The 19,044-nt window shown below is 35.2% G+C and overlaps 1 protein-coding gene across 1 annotated transcript in view; it reads right to left on the bottom strand.

Annotated features, from left to right (window-relative positions):
• Positions 1-19,044, bottom strand: part of pain (transient receptor potential cation channel family member painless) — a 255,675-nt gene that overhangs the window by 51,568 nt on the left and 185,063 nt on the right. Inside the window, exon 4 of the mRNA XM_014353792.2 lies at positions 7,029-7,529. Coding sequence (XP_014209278.2) covers positions 7,029-7,529 — 501 coding nt within the window. The remainder of the gene's footprint in view (positions 1-7,028; positions 7,530-19,044) is intronic.

Genomic DNA, 19,044 nt, shown 5'->3' with positions numbered 1-19,044 from the left:
CGTCTCTATACACAAAATGCTCGTTAAATCTGACATCTCTACTGTCGTAAAATTTTCCTTCGTCTGGGCAAAGCAGGCGACACTCTGTGCGCATATAGCCCACTAAAGTTGCTTGCCTTCCTTTAGTTCCAAATTCCGTGTTAGTATTTCTATAAGCTCTTGTATAGAAGGCACAACTGAATCTTTTTATCTGACTTATATCTGTTCTTTTGTTTTGGGCAATCTTTGCCAAGCAAATTTCCATTTTGTTTGAATGATGTGGAGTGTGATTGTATGCAAATACCACCACGTTCAGGCCTAGTCTCACATGTTCTTCAGGAGCTGCAAATCACATATTAGAGCTTGCGCCTTTATCTGCAAAGTTTTGTTCAGTTTTTACGATGTGCCATTTTGTACGGGGGTATCAGGGCAGCTCAGTTGGAGTTCCGCTCTAAGGCTATCTAATACGTTTCAACTTGATCCTTCCTTGAATTCTGTGCCCTAGTCTGACCAGGAGATAAAATACTTAAAAATTTTGAGACTTTTTTTTAAAGCACACGTTACAAATTTTTATTGCGTCACTAAAACCAGCCCCCTAAAGACTTTTTATTTCTGAATATTTTTTCTGCAGCTTTCTGAGACACTCCCATGGCACATGTCTTAACCTGACTTGAGATAACATTTCCCCGTTATTTCCTTTAAATATTTTATATTATTTAGTAAGGGGGCTCTAAATTTCGTTTATTAATTAAGTTTCTACTATATTAACATTGTTTTTCTATGTTGTATCAAAAACACATTGCAAAAAGAGCTGTCATCTTGATCTACTGTTCCAATCGAGTTCTTTAAGTTTTCAGTTATATTCATGCCTACCAGAGCTGACTTTTTTGGATCAGTCTATGCTTCTGACTCTGCGGTTAGAATTCTCATTTTTTTGACATTTCCGATCTATGTCTGACCAATCCTTTTCATGCGGTCAAACTTTAGGAATTTGACTGTCCAGTACGATTTTTGGTATATTTCTCATATTCAAAAATTTTTTGTTTTAGTATTAAAAATACTAACATCCATATCATCTTAATAGATGGACAGACCCATATCAGTAAATTTATTTTAGGAAAAAGTAAGTTTCCAATTAAATCGCGAGCACAGACTACTCCGTTCAACTTAACTTTGTTATTGCTATTTTTAAGTAGTAGGCTTCCCACTCTCTTTGTTTTTAAATCTGCGGATGAATTTGAATTTGCACATTTTATTTTTGCAATTTTGCTTTAGTCAAGATTTTTTAATAGTTTTTCCAATTTTGCAAAGTGGTTGGTCGCTTGCAAATCAACGATAAATTTAATTTTATTTGCTTCATTTAATTCTGAATTGTTTTCCCAACCAACAGAATTTAAAAACAAAATTTTAAGGAGCTTGATCAACGTCCGAGACTTACCATTATTTGACCCCAACACATTTTGTTTTTCCTTAGTATTCTGCCTTTTGGAATCTTTTTATCCTTGAAGTTGCTAGAGTCTTTTTTGTGTCCAAAGTTTCGGAAATTTGAGCAACCCCGGCTATAACCACGGTTGTGGCTACCTCGATTCCCTCTACTTCCACGACCCTGCCTTTTAAAATCCCATGAATCAGACTTATTTTGCTCACCACATCTCAGGCTGCTTCTCTTGTGGGCTAAGATGTCATTCACAAAAGTGCCACACATGTAGCACTTCCTTAGTTAGGAGTAAGCTTCCGGACATTCATCGGCCATGGGGTCTTAATCGTCACAATTAAAGCAGTGGAGGTGGTCCTGAGGCCAAGACGTAGCTAACGCTGTTCTCGTGGGTCAACCTCCAGAAAGCTCTGTTAACCCTTCTAACTTTTATTAAAAATGACAAGAGATTTTTATACGTCATTTCCGTGCTGACTTTATTCTGCATTTTGAGCGTAAAGTCTGTTACTTGTACACTAGATATCGTTCCCACGACGGCGGTATGAAATGCATCACGCTTTTCCTTTTCAGAAAAGGGACTAGACGTACTTATAATTTCATTATTTCTTACAAGTTCTTCAAAGCTTTCAATCAATTTCAAAACCAACTCTATTCAGCCTTTCATTTATTCTACACAGTTTTTGATCAAAGTTTCAGATTACTGCGTAAAACTCTGATTTCGCCCGTTCTTCCTTCTGCCTTCCTTCTTCAGCCATCCTTCGTTCTTCTGCAGTCTTCCTGTTTTTTTTCTCCTACTTTTTCAGCATCATTTTTATTTTTGCTATTAGTTTATCAAGGTGGTACATGGCGTACGGTACTGTTCTCTGAAGTATTAAGGATTTTATTTTCATGTCAAGTTGACTGTCAATTTCCTATTCTTAACCATTTATACTTATTCGGCAGCATTTCAACTTTTTTAATATGAATTTAAAGGTTTCGCCTGTGCCTAATCTTAAAATTGGTTCTACTTTTTTTTCTGATTTTTTCTCAGTGCCCAGCCTCGTCTAATTTTAATTTCTTGTCACGTTTTCTGCCATTACTGACAGCATTAATAGCTTTTGTATCAGACATTTTACAAGTCAGTTTTATCTTATCAACTGTCTTATTAACATCGACTAATTTTTCAAATATCCTGGGTTCATTTAAAGCAAATTGAACGTTTTTGTAGTCTTCCTTGAAAAGATTCCTTGTTCGTGTCAATTTGCCGCCCTTTAGGTTAAGAAAACTCAGCAAGAACGAAATATCGTTGCCATTCAGAAATTCTAAAACACAACAAACACCAGAAGCCTTTAGAGAGTTAACCTAGACTGACCGAGCACAAATCGTTTTTAATTGACCTGGCCTGGTACATCTAAACGTACTGCTAATTGAAAATATCTTTGCTTAGAATCCATGTCATTTATTTAGTCAAATAATAAGCTGTAAGAAGTGAAAAAATATAATAATGCTTAAATGTATCGTGCAGTACTTATGCTATAAAATAGTTATTGGCCCCAAAGGATCAGTGATTTGTACTTTTTCACATTATAACAAACATATAACAAATAGAAAGAGCTATCTATTGAGACTGTTAATTTTAAAAAATGACACAAAAACTATAATCATGAATTTTTCAATCTCCAAACTTTGTCACCAGAGCAACAAAGTCCTGAAGCCTAATTTCTGTATTTTTTAACCAAAAACGTATCATTTTACCAATTTAAAGAGTTAGATAATTTTAGTAAATACTATAATAAGGAGCTGATGTCTCACTTCATAAACACTTCGTTTACCGATTTTAACACTGCTGCTTTAACCTCGATGAATGTTCTACGTCAGTCCCTTGATACCTAAAATTGTATGAATTAAATGTACTTGAAGTTATCGTTCTACTTCGCCCTCTTGCGACATTAGTCATGGTTACAATTTTTATGAACACTAAAGGCTGTTTTTGGTCAACTTTGTTAAGTTAAAATATATTTTTGGTAAGGTAGTTTGACGTTTAATGGCTATAAAAAGGACTGGTGAACTGCACGCTTTCTTGACTAAAGGTTTATCAAACGTGACTCCTGGGATGTCTCAGGGTGATCTTGTATGGCCTGCTGTTGTAGCACCAGACTAGCTAGAAGGGAAACTACAACGTCTTAAGCATTAGAGCTAGTTTTAGTGCTCTTTCCCAACATCTTTTGGTGTTACGCCGAAGACGTTTGTATCCAAAGCACCTAATTTTTTTCGCAGAGCTCAGTTGTTTTTGTGATTCAAGGTAGAGAGATTGGTTCGTAATGTTTGCTAGGCAGAGACTGTCTCGCTTGTTCAAGCTTATTTTTCATTCATAGCTTTACTGTTAGGCTCACCGAGCGCGTATTTCGGAGAGGATCGGTGATCCTAGTTGAATGCTCATAATCAAGTGGGTAATGTAGGGTCATCAATGGCTGCGGCTCTTAGCCTAGTAGCAAAAAACTCCGCCTGTGATGCCTGCTAGTAAATGGCTGACTTTGTTAAATAGTGGTTGGCTTTATTGGTATGATCTTTTAGTGGGAAAATCATTGCCAGAAACGACGGTAAAAATTTATTTGTTGGCAAGTTAGTTAAACGTTAGCTGGCCCTTGAAACAATTAATGAGATTGATGATTAATTAGGAAAGGTTAATACTTTGAATGCTCCTGGAAGGGGCTAGTGGTGATACTTTCAATCATTTCCTATTATTTTTGATGATGGTGAGCCGACTGCGGGTAGCTTGACTCTTACTCTCGGAGATCGCGTACGGAAACCGTGTTGGGTGAAAGTACGCTAATAGCTGGAGACTATCTCGTCTTCAGATCGTTCCCCAGAAAACCAACTGTTATTGGTTGATCGAAAAAGTGAGCCTGGAGAATATCTCCGTTGTGGATTTGTTGTTGAGATGAACCACTGAGGACAAGGCTGATAAAATTTTGAGCTGATGTGGCTCCCCAAACTCCTCAGGGTTGTTTTTTCTGGCTGGTTGGTGTAGCAAAATCTGATCTGGCACCACCAGATCAATTTGAGAAGCGATCACAAAATCCTAAACTGTTAGAGCAGATTTTTAGTAAAGACATTAATTTTTTAATAAGTAACGTTAAACTTACTTCTCATAAAGAATATACTTACTTTTTAAACAATACAATTCTAAATCATGACAAAGAAAAAATGAAAACGTATGACAGCATAGATTATGCTACTAACAAAGGTGCTGATAAATCTGATAGTGATATTTATATAAATTTTCTAGACGAATTTCTCAACAAAATTCATAAAGGCTCACCTCCACATAAGCCTAATATAAAAACTAGAACAGTTGTTATGTTAATACGTATATATTTAATATGTAAACGTATATACGTAAGGAATTTAATTATTTAACAGTACAAGAATACAAATTACAAAATTATTTAACTACAATATTATAGCAAAAATTATAACTAGCGAAAAAATTAATTAAAGGGTTTTCATACCAAAAATACAGGTAATTCATCATCATTACTTTTTCTTTTATAGACAAAAGAATTTCCTTTAGCCTGAGCGTTTAACATTACTATAAATAAATTTGAATGTCAAAGTTAAAATAATATTGGATAATATTTACAAAAACTACTGTTTTCACATGGTCAATCACAGGTCACGTTTTCAAGATGCAAAATGAAACGTGTCTAAAAGTGAAATTCGCCTTAGTGTATTTATTTCTATAAGTGGGTAACATTGATATCCTGGTCATTTCTCTCGGAAACTGTCCGCCTCTCAACGAAAAGTCCGCGGCGGGGCCTTCTCTAGGTGGAGAGTTACAACGGGAGAGCAGAGCTGAGCCATGCAGCGGTGTGGAACGAGATTTGAAAAAGGATTGTACCCTAGGCATTCAGAGGTGATTTTAGTGCGTTGTATCAGGACAGGCTCTCGTTGACGTAAGAATGTTGATCAGGGATAAAAATTCAACGTTACGGTAAATAAAAAAGACAAAATTATATTGTCTTGTTATGTGTAAATATTATCTTTACGATAACTGTAAAGTTTCATTAAATATCCTCAATTTAAAAAAAGGTTTTTCAAATACTAAATTATTTTAAAAAATAACCTTCTTTAATAATTTAATAATAAAACATCAAATTAAAACATCTCTTTTATATATAACGCAAAGTCAAAAAACTGTCGTAATCGCTAACCCAAAAAACTATTCGATCAATCTTGCTGAAATTTTGCAGTCACTGATTATGTACACTTTCTTAATGGTGTCTGTATGGTTATAAATAATCTCAAATTTTAAAAACATCTGCTATGTAGCGTGGAAGTAAAATAAAAGCTACCTGCAATAAAAGTAAATGGGCTTGGTTATAGTATCCCCTAATTTCATAATTGTGCTGGTAGTTTATCAAGAATATAGAGTTATAACTATTGTAAGTTGTTCAGCTACATACCCCAGCTATTGATGACACTTTTCTTCAATAGACTAGCGGCTTACGTCAAATTTTATTTCAAACTACAAAGATTAATAAATGCCATGAAAAAAAAGGCATTCTGAATTCGAACGACTCTACCGCAATAGCAGGAGAAACTAATCAATTTTAAAAGTGCATCCTCAAATTTTCTGGTCTGACATCATCAGTATTTTTTGAGTTGTGGTAAGTTGAAAAAAAAGTGCTTTAATGGCTTTGTAATGACCACGTTGCTTCCTACTCAAAGACACTCAAGAAATAGTAGATCAAACCCTGCCAAATAATATCATGATACCAAAATAAACCAAGAATGCCGAAAAAATCATTTCTTTTTTGATAATTAAAGCTTACAGTGGATTTTGCTAAATAGTTTTCTGGATCTAAAGGCTACCTTTCTAAGAGAAGCCATAATCTAGCCAGCTTATTATTAAAATCACTATCAGCTTAAAAAAGATAGGCTCGCCAAATTAGATGATTATTATAAGGAACCTTTTTTAAATTAAACCTGATAACGACTTTGGTATGATTAAGACGGTTGCTGTGCTTTATTAATAGTGTCCAGTGAGATAAATGACCAGCTCATTCCAGAAGAACCTTTCACTAAAAGCTCCACGAGAAAGACTCGTACAGTTGCAGGAAAACGAGTTTAATGTAGGGAAAAAACGGTAAGGTGGTAAAGGTATCCAAGTATAACATGAAAAAATATTCTTACGTATCTCGAGATACTATTCTCTACTAGCCCGTAAGATGTACCTTCATTATAATAAGTTCATAGTTTTACAATCAAAACCTTTAGAACCACCTTTTATTTGTATCTTAAAATCCTTCTTTTTTTGTCAGTTTTTTGAAATAACTAACTCTGCTGTCTAAAACCTTACAATAAATAGTCATTAATGTCATGCAAATTATATGAGACTTAAACTTAACGTGAACTTTATTTTTAGTGCGTAAGAGATACTTTAAGTATCTGACAATTATCATGCTATGCTAGATTATCAGTGGCGTAAGGGTTTCGTTCTAGTGTTTATTTTCGTTTACATCAAAAAGCCAAATAGTTTTTTAATTTTTTTTTGCAGATGACAAGAATTACATGGATTAATGATATATTGAGTTCATATAAAAAAGCATTATAGAAATATAATAAATGATACCTTTAGTAATAAGTGCGTCAGTGGTCAGCAGCCATATATAAGTGTTGAGCACAACATAAAATAAGGCGTAAATCAATAAGTTAGCATATAGTAGGTATCTAATCCTGAGAAACTTAAGATATAAAAAGGATGCAAGCAATGGATGTTTCAGTAGACGCCTGAGGTGCCTATGTTCCGCAATGTAGAGTAGAGGATCCATCTCGTTGCAATACACTTGAGGATTTTCAGTATATCGAGAGAGTTCATCTTCACTGGGCAGCTGGACCCCATGCGGTACTAGATTCTTGTAATCCAAGTTCACCTCATACTCCTCACTTCGATCGTCTGAGCACGTCAAACACTCACTCAGTTGACTTTCAAGGATATCAGCTGACATGTGCGCTAGTGGAGGCACACCAAAATTATTTACATGGCCAATGTAGCTACCACGTCGCAAGAGCATCTCTGTGGCTTCCTGGCACTCAGCTCGTGATGCGTAGTGCAGACAGCTGTTTCCTTTGTCTGTAAGATAGAGATTTAATTTAAAAAGCTAGTTTGGTTATATATATATATATATATTTATATATCTTACTAATATATAAAGCAAAGTCGCTAAAACCGTTGTAATCGCTAACCGCGAAAACTACTGAACAGATTTTTCTGAAATTTTGCACACTGATTCATGATACTTCCTAGATAGTTTTAGTATAGTTTTTATCTTAAAAAATATAACAACAATAGCAATAAATGAGCTCAAAGTTTTAAAAAAATACGCCAGCTTTTCACTTTAGTTCAGTAAAATCCGCTAGGTGGTATCGACATAAGATCGAAGCTACCTGCAACATAATCAATAAGTGTGGTTAAAATACGCTGGAACGTCTTGACAGTGATGTAGTCGAGCATCGGCAGTTCAACGAGCTGTATAGTGAATACTGATGATAGTCTTGCAGCCAGGTATCCCGGTTACGGACGACACTTTTCTCTAAGGGGGAAGGGACCTAGGTGTCCATTCACCCTGAATCTCGACGAGTGCGATAAAAAAAAAAAAAAAATTAATTCCAACCGATGCCGTCTCTGCCACAATACCAGGATACATATCTAGCCAGAACACAATCTGCACCAACTCTTCAGAGTTGTGTGGCAGTCCCACCATCCCACCTGGTGCAGTTAGAGAATTTTTGGCTACAAATGTAAGCCAGGGAAAACAGCTCTGAGGGGCAAGGGCAGCAACAACTTCTACCTTCTTAGTCGTCCCGTCCTCAACGCGCTTACCCACACCTTCCCATCTAACGATGAGCGGTTGGTTATTCGGGGAACGACCCGAAGACGAGATATTCTTTGGTCAGCGGCGTACCTCCCTCCATCACAGTCTCCGTACATAGAGACTCCCAGGGTAAGAATCAAGCTACCCGTAGCCAGCTCTTCATCATCAGGAATAATAATAAAGAATAGCCTAAAAGTCTCACCACTGGCGCTTTTTAGGGCCATTATAAGTATTTACGTTCCCTACTTAACCATCAATTTCATCGGTTCTTTTTAGGGGCCACCTAAGTGTAAACTACCTTGCTTACTAATACATTTTTACTACCATTTCTGGAAGCGATTCGTCGACTAAAAGACTATATTAACTAACGATGGGCGCTATTAAACCAAGTCAGCCATTCACTAGCGGACGTCACCTCTCCAAGGTCTGCGCTGGGCAAACCTATAACAGCTATGAAGGAAAAAAAACTTCAGCCAACGGGACAGCCTCCACTGGACAAGTATCACAAACCAATCTCCCCATCTAAGATCACCAAAACAACTGAATCTGCAAATAAAAAAGGTACTTTGGACACTAACGTCTTCGACGTTATACCAGGAGACGTTGGGAAAGAGCACTACAACTAGCCCCAAAGCTTCGGACTTTGTAATTTTTCTCCCGATCAGTCTGGGTTTTTACCAGCATGCCAGAGAAGATCACCCTGAGAAATCCAGGCAGTCACAATTGCTGTTATCTGCAGTCAAAAAAGAGTTAACTTAAGAAGCTTACCAGTCTTTTTTAGGGCCATTGGACGTCGAACTACCTTACCAACAAGTATATTAGAACTTAAAAAAATCGCAAGCAAGTGTATCTAATAAATACAATTTCACTTAGGTGTCAAGAAACTGACGCAAAAAATTTACCGAGATTGAAACAGCAGCGTCAAAATCGACAACTAAAGAGTCCAGTACGTGAGAGATCAGCTTTTCATTGTACCCTCACAGCAATCTCTGAAATCTTTTAAGATCCTACTTCAGATTTTTTAATGAGTAAAAAATGTATTTGTGTTTTTGTGGCAATAAAAACATAGGGTTTAAGGTCCATGACTTTGTTGCTGTGATAATAAAGTTGTGAGATATGGGAAAAAAATTTTTTTTTTAATATAAATTTTTTGGGGGCTTAAAATCTCATCAGCTTAAAAAAATAGCCGTTTTTCTGAATTACACGGGAGAAACTATAAATCAACGGCTTCTTAAGGTCACTGATTATTTTATAGCATAAGGAATGCACGGTACTTTTCAGAATAATTATTTTTTTGAATTTTTACACGTTATCATTTGACCAAATAAACTAAATGGATTCTGAAAAAATATGTTTTTAATAAGAAGATTTTTGTCCTGAGATGTATCAAGAATATATGTAAAATTTCTAACTAAAAATGTTTCATATTACATGTCAACACACTACGGTGTTTTATTTAGTAAATCTCGGGCGAAGCCAAGGTATATATATATATATATATATACACACACAAGTTCGTATAAGAAAATATTCAGTGTGCTTTTATGTGCACTGTCTTTTTTATTTTAGAAACCTTACATTTGCAATCGTCACGAATTGTAAAACGTTTTAACTTTTAAGTAAAATAAGAAGAAATTTTAATATTAAATCAAATAAACATACTCACATGGAGTCAACGAGAGAAATGGTGAAAAATGGACTGCTCAATTATGATCAAAGTTTTGGAAAAGTATTACTTTTAGACACTGTATGGGTAAAAAATTTTTTAAGGAACGTTAATAAGATTGCAAAGTTGTTCCTTATTATATGATACTAGAGTTGAGCATGCAAATGTGATGAAGAAGGCAGCTGACGGGCTTTTTCTTTTCACGTGAAAAATCGGCTTAAAGGCCTTATTTGCTTTTACTTACAGTATACTTTTCTTTCTAAATCGTTGACTCAGTGTTTTGGTGTTAGGTTTCACTGAGTGATTTGTACAACGTTGTGTTAGTGTGTCGTACGCTAGCTGGCGTTGACCTACTGCTTGCATTTATGTTTTATGTAATGCAGTAGTAGTGTATCTTGTTCAGCTTTTTGTCTCACGTCTTTGTAAAGGTCTTTGTCATACGTTGTCTATTTAATTTTTCCTCGATATTCAATTTATACATCAAGGTAAGAACTACGTATCAAATCATTAGAATAGTAAATGTTGAAATGTTTCATATAATTTAGTTATTAATATATTTTTTTAATTAATTAAAAAAATTCAATCAACAATCAAGTTATGTCTTCAATCAAGTTATGTCTTATCTAATGATTTAATAAATTTCGAAAAGCCGGAAATAGTTGATTTTACAAATAGTATAAATAATAAAGTTTCAGAATCGCATTTACACCGTTTATACAATTTAGAGTTTCCGTAACTTAACTTACTCCTATGTTCATTGGTCAGCCACTGCTTGCGCGGACACAGTCGCAAGATCTTACAAGGTTGACCACAAAAATAATCCTAATCCAACATGAGAGTACTCGTGGTGATGACAATAATTAGGCTGCTGCTTTTAACGTTGGAAACCAAATTGACGGTCTTTTCTTTCTTGTACCTCTTTGATTCACTTTTTAGGCGAGTCTACAGTGGTCTGGTTTGTTTGAGTTTTTCTCACACAGTTTATTTATCAAACTAAGTCTTATATTTGCTTGAAATGCACGCTTCTAACACGTAGCTTAATCATCCAACTAAGTCTTACATCCACTTGAAATACGCAACAGAACTCCCTCTCTAACCCTTACATTTATTTTGGAGCACTCGATAAAAAAGAAAAGGCAAATATTGTTATGTGCAAGGAGTTTTTATACACTTGCACTTATGGAGGACACGTCAGGTTGGGTATCCGAACGACCAATCAGAGCTTAATCTAATTACTCTCGATTGACACGAGCACAGTCGTGGTGCAATTATTACGCAGTAATTCATAGTTAAAACTGCTGATCATTTAGATTTTACATTAAGTACAAGTTGCTTTATAAGATTGTTGAAGGTTGTACGCGTAGTTCAAGTTTTGCGATGGTAGCTTGTTTCAAAAGAAGTAAGTCATACGTCACGTAATTGCAAAAGCAGGTGTACCGCTCGATGTTAGTAAATCGCTGAGCTTTTGATTTTTATAATTTAGAACGAAACTTCGCGCTTCGAAGTAATAAATATTAAGTGTATGATATGGGATGTCACAGCAATATACAGTGTAATTTAAACGCTTGACAATAAAAATAAAATTGGAGGATAAGATTTCAAAACTATTCAGAATTTGTTAATTGATCATCAAGGTACTTCACTCATCACGTGTTCTTGTCAAAAACTTTGAAATACAGCTTGTTGCGGTTAAGATAAGCTTTTACAGTGGGTTGAAACTTTTTATTAAATTAAAACAACACCTGCAATTTTATTAAAATAAAAATTTTAGACACCGAAGAAAATTATAAAAAGCGCCTGTTTTCCGAAATGTTAAATAAAGATTATTTCAATAATAATATTAATAGATAACAAGATACAGAAATGTGAAAAAATTATTACACGTCTCTCGTTAATTTAATTAAGAAAGGAGGCTAACTTAATGTACATAATTTGAGGGCCCCTTTCATTTATGGTAATACAAAACATGATCTGTTTACGTATGTCTTACAAGGAACTGCTTGCGATTCTTATTTAATTGTATTATGTGCGTATACTATGTCATTTGTGCATGTGCAGGGTATAAAAGCAACAAAACTTGAAACTCAGACTACATTACGATTTTACGTCCCCTTCGTAAGAGCCAGAGGTATATTATACACTCCACTTAATTTGCGTTTATTGTACTTATTAAAATTTGTATTGTAAAGAATTTTTTTTATCACTCAGAGATTTTTGTACCTGATGAGGGCTGGAACAGTGTCCAAACGGCTGAAACGTCGTTTTGTTTTTCAATAAATAAAAAATTAGACAGTACCACCATTAGACGTTCTTTTGAATTATGAATCAACTGTCATTCGACGTTTCATTTTATTAAAAATAAAATTTATTTAATTGTAAATAAAAATTCAGTGTGAGAAAGAGTTCTTCCCCGACATTATTAAGGAAACCAGCCAAGACCTTGCATTAGCCAAAGCAATGCAGCAGGGACTAAGCTTCAGGTTCACGCATCGCAAGGTATCACCACTATCTAGACATCCAAAGCATTACACTCACGAGCTTTTTGCCGACAACAAGCGGCTGCTGATGATCATGGAATAACTAACGCTGGTTTTCTCGAAACAGCAAACCTGGAAGGAAAGACTAGCCTCACCAATTCATCTAATTTTGGCACTTGGCAAGATTGTGGAACTGGATTGTCAGTCAGGTGATCGTGCAAGCAGTGTCACCATCACCACATCAACTATAGGTTCGAGGACATTCAAAAAAAGTGCATCTTTAAACGGACCAAAGAAGACTACGTAAGAGAACTGGCAAACCAACAATATTGTTTGAGCTATGGAGGACCCCCGGAGCTCAGTGCAACTATTATCAATTCACCCAACTAAGACGATCTAGAAAATTAATATGTATGTACTTCCTTTTTATAACAAACGAAATAGAATTTACTCATATATACATATATCTATATACAAATACAAACAGAAAAATCAATAAATTAATAAATAGACACAGACAAGAAAAAGAAAAAAAAAACAACACAAAAAAGACATGAATACAAAGAAAAAAAATACAGAAAAAAAACGAACAAAAAGAACAAAAATCATCATGTTAAAGAGAATAAAATCAACAAACAAAAGATAACACAAACACAATGAGAAGCACAGTCATCAAAATGCACAAGTTGTCCAACACTAAAGACAAAAAAATACAAAAAAAATGAAAAACACAAAAACAAGAAAAAGCAAATAAACACAAAACCTATAAACAAAAAAAGAAAAAACAAAAAAATTTAATGTCCAAAATACGAAAACAACAAAAACTCTAAGCAATACACACAAAACAAGAGATACACAGAACACTACGAACACACACACAACAAAAAACACAAATGTATGACGAAACACTATTGTAACTTCCAGACAATATACACGCACACGCGCATTACACGTTCAGCGCACACTAGAATAAAAATGTAAGTACAATAATGTATGCAACCCATTGGCCCATCCTTACAACTCTTCCTCTTTCTTAAAAACTTATACGACACTTTTAAATCCCACCATTCGCACAATAACCTTAAACTAAATCTTTTTTGATCCACCTATCGTTGCATCAATAGATCCATAGACCATAATAATTATCCTAAGCGCTGGATATTTGTTGGAAAGATACGCGAAAACCATCGCTAAAAAGATACGAAAAGTCAGGACGACTTTTCCAACAAGAGGGAGCTACTCATTATTACTTGTCTCATACCAACCTATACGTAACAAGCCTCACACCCATATAAGCAGGAAACCGACCATTGCACGAATGCTGAAAGTGAGACAAATCTCATTTGAAGTAGCTCTCTACATCTATGGTGTGAGGCAAATACGTGCATTGGACAGCACTTGCAAACGATACTCGGATAGCTCCATCAAAAATATGGCAATAAATGTATTACTAGATATTTCCAAATTAATTTCCGAAATCACCATTAAACAATAAGCAACGCGAGCATCCGAGGTAACCCTTAGAAACTCCAACAACAGCCTTCAGCATTGTAAAATAAGAAAGTTCATATAACAATCCGAATGGGATCGAGCCGAAACCCGTGAAAGAGAGCAAGCCGCGATCAGCACAGCTAATATAATATACGCCGAACTTTTAGAGAATAAGAATCATTAGAAAATAAGATAACTGTTAGCTAATGACTCACATTGTAATATGTAATACTAATATGCAAAGACAACATTTCATGCCAATGTAACTCTAGCTATATTCAAATTGTGTTAAACATATATCTGTAAAACGTGAGCCGATTTTACCAGGCACGAGCACGTCCGGTGAGTAAGAACTTAGGGGGGGGGAGAACACGTTGTGACGTCTACCCACAGTCGGTGACGAGTACCATATAGTGTTTGTCACCTAGCGGCCGCACCCACAAATCAATACCAATACACGCTCAGTCGGTCACGTGCTCACCAGCCATTTCCGCTCCCTTAGCTCCACCCCCGCCCAATTCAACATCTAGCCTACGCCTGCAGCTGCACCTTTCTTTCCAATAATATGTTAATTAAATTTACCTTCACTCCTTAACTCACCACCAGTCCTACCCCCGATTATCGATCCGATTCAGGGTTTAAATAGAATCGTGCCCTGTGAGCTCGTCCTCTTTCCTGAAAAAACCACCGACGAACAAGCAAGTAGCTGGTATTAACTAAAGCGAGTTTTATTATTAAACGTCTGTCTGGTTGTTTAAATTACTATCGTTTTAATATTTGTGAACCAATAAAGCAAGTTTTGCTAATTATTTAATTAAGCGTTTCATTTCTTATAATATGTTACTGGCCTAACACTTAATCTACTTCACCAGCCATCGCTGGAGAGCTATCAGCTTTTGATCGTCCATTACTCGTAAAGGTACTGGTAAGTTACTTTTAACAGTTTAATTACATTGCAAACACTGCTGAACACAAATACATTTGCTGTTCGCACGCTGCACGCTGCATTAAAATACTTACGTGCTAAAGTTACGTCGAAAAGCCACGACGTAATATTTGGGTGGCTTTCTGTTATGGGTAAAATTTCGGTGTAACAACTGGAGGCCATGACATCAAAATTTTCTGAAGGGCTTGGTCTGACTCTTCTCCCTTGCTTCCTGCTTATATGCTTGAAATGTATGTGTTCTGTTGAGAGTATGAATGAGTGAACGGCAACTACCAGTGTGTAGGGGTATTAGGAAATAACAAAACAGTGGCTACCTATCCACAGTGATGTGCTGGTTAATAATACACAGTGAGCTGCTTAGCGTATAGTGCAAGTGTGCGCCGAGACATGAACATACATAATAATAAAGTCTAAAACTTGGTATTTTGGAGCATGACTATTTATTTAAATAATTATTAATATATATAAACAACATTTTGGCATCATGCTACAAAACATGCAGGTGCCAAAACAATACGTAGAAAAGACACTTATGGTGCCTAAAGATTCAACACGCATCACTGCAATTTAAATTAGCCATTATAAAAGTCAAGTTAATAAATCAAAACGTTTAAAAAAGTCATATGACTTTTTTATGATGATAAAAGAGCAAGTGAAAGGAGTTCACAGGCAAGGATATACCCTCTAGCTTGGCTCAAGATCGACACTAAAGCAGCATGGCCTGGCGTTAGCAGACTCTTGGCAAATGGGAAACTTTGCGTTGCCCTAACCCCTAACAGAGTACACAACTGTACAAACACTAGCACTTTCATACAGAGCCACACACCAACACTCAGTACTCCAAATACAGACAGCGTATTTGAGGACACCAACGAAAAGCTTCACCGGAAAAATTTCGGTAGGTATAAGTATCTAGTTTAGGTGCTGTGTAAAAGGACTTATCCCTATATATCAAATCCAAATTCATAAGAGTCCACCCAAAGTCCCTTACCATGAGTTACTACTTAACATCCACGAAATTAAAAACAAACTGCATTTGCGACAGCAAGCCACGACGTTGGGAATTGTTGCCTTCTTGACGTGCCACGTCTCATTTGTAATCAAGGTGTTTATTGTAGTAAATATACCTCATATTAAGATGGCTCATTAAAAAATCGAAATATCTTAAGTATTAACAAAACTTGGAGGAATTATACTTAAATACGAGCCAAATCACCTCTAAAAATTTGAAACTGTGTTGCCAGTCAATTTTTTTGAAAAATAATCTCTTTAAAATTTATGTTTAACTTGGGCTTTTATGGAAGGCCATACAATATTTATTAAGAATCTTACGATATTATTGAAAATATACTTTATTTTTGTATCAAATTGAGAATTGAAAGAAGAAATCATAAGATTCTCAATGGTATTAAAAAAATTTGGGTGTGCCAGGTAATATTTTGGTATTAGCTATTGAAAAGGTTATTATGTATGAAAAGACGCAGGTTATTTGTGCTATGGTGGTGGCATGACCGGATGTTTGTAGGTCTGATGATCTAATGTTACGCAAGCAGACAGTACACGTGTAATGAACCACCTCAATATTACGTTGTATTGTTTTATTCGGCGACCTTGGGTAGCGCTTACTGCAGCTACAGTAAAGTAGTAACTTGGTGGGTGAAGGCTTTCTCATGAAAAAAGCTATTCAACCTTAACAGTTATACGCTGCTATCAGTTTCTATTGTTAGAGCTGTGCAAGAGCTGTTGTTCAACACTTCCCTTTTCATATAGTAGAAAGATAAAGTATCAATACACATAAGTCGTAACCCATAGCCAACGAAAGACAAGTTAACTTACTTTTGTTTTACAATAAAAATTTTATAACTTAAATTTAATATGTAACTTAGATCAATAGAACAATTATAGCCACTATAACTGAAAAATTTGTACAACAAAAAATGGAAAATAAATGTTTAAGGGATTTTGTGCTAATTCATTGGGAGAAGTATTTTTTGTTAATATGTATTGTAAACGGTTTTAATGGATGACTTGAGAGTGTTTTTTAATCCAAAGATTACGATTGATGTACAGTCAAATAAAAATATCATATTTCCGCCTTCTCACTTCAAAATAACACCTTGCCGCTTGATTTTGGGTTCTCAGGTGGACAAATAGTATACGAAACTCGTTCGAAAAGGCTTCTTTACGAACCTCCTTAAGGCCCTCACCTTTGGCTCGTGCCGTAAATCTCTCGGTTCGTAAATCGAAGCCTTTGCAAACTCGCACGTAATGGATTTTATCGAAAAAGCTTAATCATTTCGTACAAAAAAAAAAAAAATCATGTTATAAAATAATCAAAATTATGTATAGGTTAAAAACCTTAATTTTTTTTTAATTTTCACTATGAGTTACAAGTGGTTGTAACCCCAAGGTATAAATTTAAAATGTAAATACAAGCCAAAAAAAATAATGTTTGTGTGTAGACAAATATTCGTTTATAATTAAATAAATTTTCTACTTTGCAAGTAATAATCGTTTCTAGAATTATTTTTCTTGGAAATTTTAAAATATAAGTATCATATTCATATTCCTTGATATTATTTTACTATTATGAAATTACAAAACAGCCTTGCCATCGAGAAGTATTAAACCAACAAATTATTTAATATAATTAGTATTCAAAATATATTTACTTCGACATTTCAGAAAAAAGTGTTCACAAGACAATGTATAAAATAAATTAAAACATTATGAAAAATAAACTAAACTAGAACTATAAATTGCATTGAAGAAAGAAATCAGCTGACAGTTTGAATTAATCCCAAAATTGCGGAACGAGTTGAAAAGGGACACGGGCCATAATTATTTGAGCTAGCGTAACTTCGGATATGATGAATTTCGAAGTCACGTATATTTATTGATATCCTCTGGAGCTTGTCCCAAAGTTCATAGCAAGTATGATAAGGAAAACTAACAAATTGGTAATTATAATTGAACTGCCTTTCTTAAAAAATGTAAACCAAATTTTTTTTTTAAATACTACTGCATTTTAAAATAAGCATTAAAAATAGGGGAAAAAGAAAAAAAGAAATGTCTTTACATAAAAATTAGTGCATATAATTATGAGTATTGAGTTCCACGATTTCAATCAATAAGACTAATAGATAGCATTGAAGCAAGTCAGTTTAATATTATACAACTACTGACAGTTAAAAAATGTAAAGAGAAAGACTTTTGTCGTTGCTTGCTTTGATTGTGTGCTCAGCTATACAGCCATAATTCGCATTATTAGTCCTCTCCTTGCGCACATTCGTTATACTCTTTTTACGTGCTTTCAAAACGTGCGCTTATACGCTCATTTCTCCGTAAATCCCCTCCTCTTCTCGTAGGAGCACACTCATCGATACAACTCTGGCACTCTCGAACAATATGCGTCTGGTTCAACGGCTGGTGACAGCGGATTGTCCCGATCAGTGGCAAAAAATAGTCTCGCACCGTAGAATTGGCGTAAATAATCTCTCTTCTCATTTCTGGTACCACCTACTGCTCACTAGGTGGTGACTTCTAGTTTCTGAAGATTACTGCAAGTATTAAAACAAATCTTAGTATATAAGAGGGGCTGTGCAACAACTTGTAATCATACACCTGTATCACGTTATGCTTAGATAACGCTAGGTCTTTGCTCATTCAAGAAAATCTACCTAGCAAACTGACGTGACAACAGTGGCTGGAGTGGTGATTACATAAAAAATAACGTTGTATATATACACTACCGCATTATCTCTCTTACTAGTTTTCACCCACCAAAACCTGCACTTTGCACGATCGTTCAATGAACGAGGGAGTCAAATGTTTACCACACCAGCGGTTGACTCATTTTATATGCTACACTTCACTGGCCAGTCACCCATCAGTTTCAGCAACAACTCAGATCGTAGCAGAAACAGTTCAAGCAGTGATCTCACCTTGCCCAGAGTCTCTAATCTAGCGTTCTCATCATTGATCGTTCAACTTCTACGCTTTGAGAAATTTTACGATTGTAAAAGTAGAAGAACTACATCTTCATTAGCCTTTTTTTTATTCCCACATTAAAAGTGACGTAGTAAATTTATAATCATCACTGAGATTATAATTTTGCTCTAGTAGAAATACCACTCTCATCATAGGTATTATTACTTTCTATGCTGAGCATAGTAATCTTACAGTTAGATTTT

The sequence above is a fragment of the Copidosoma floridanum genome, unplaced genomic scaffold (assembly GCF_036245765.1).
Source record: "Copidosoma floridanum isolate Cflo_tuat_1 unplaced genomic scaffold, Cflo_Japanese_pri ptg000030l, whole genome shotgun sequence".
Classification (NCBI taxonomy): domain Eukaryota; kingdom Metazoa; phylum Arthropoda; class Insecta; order Hymenoptera; family Encyrtidae; genus Copidosoma; species Copidosoma floridanum.
Note: the sequence above shows the minus strand (reverse complement) of the source record. Positions and strands in the feature narration are given on the sequence as shown.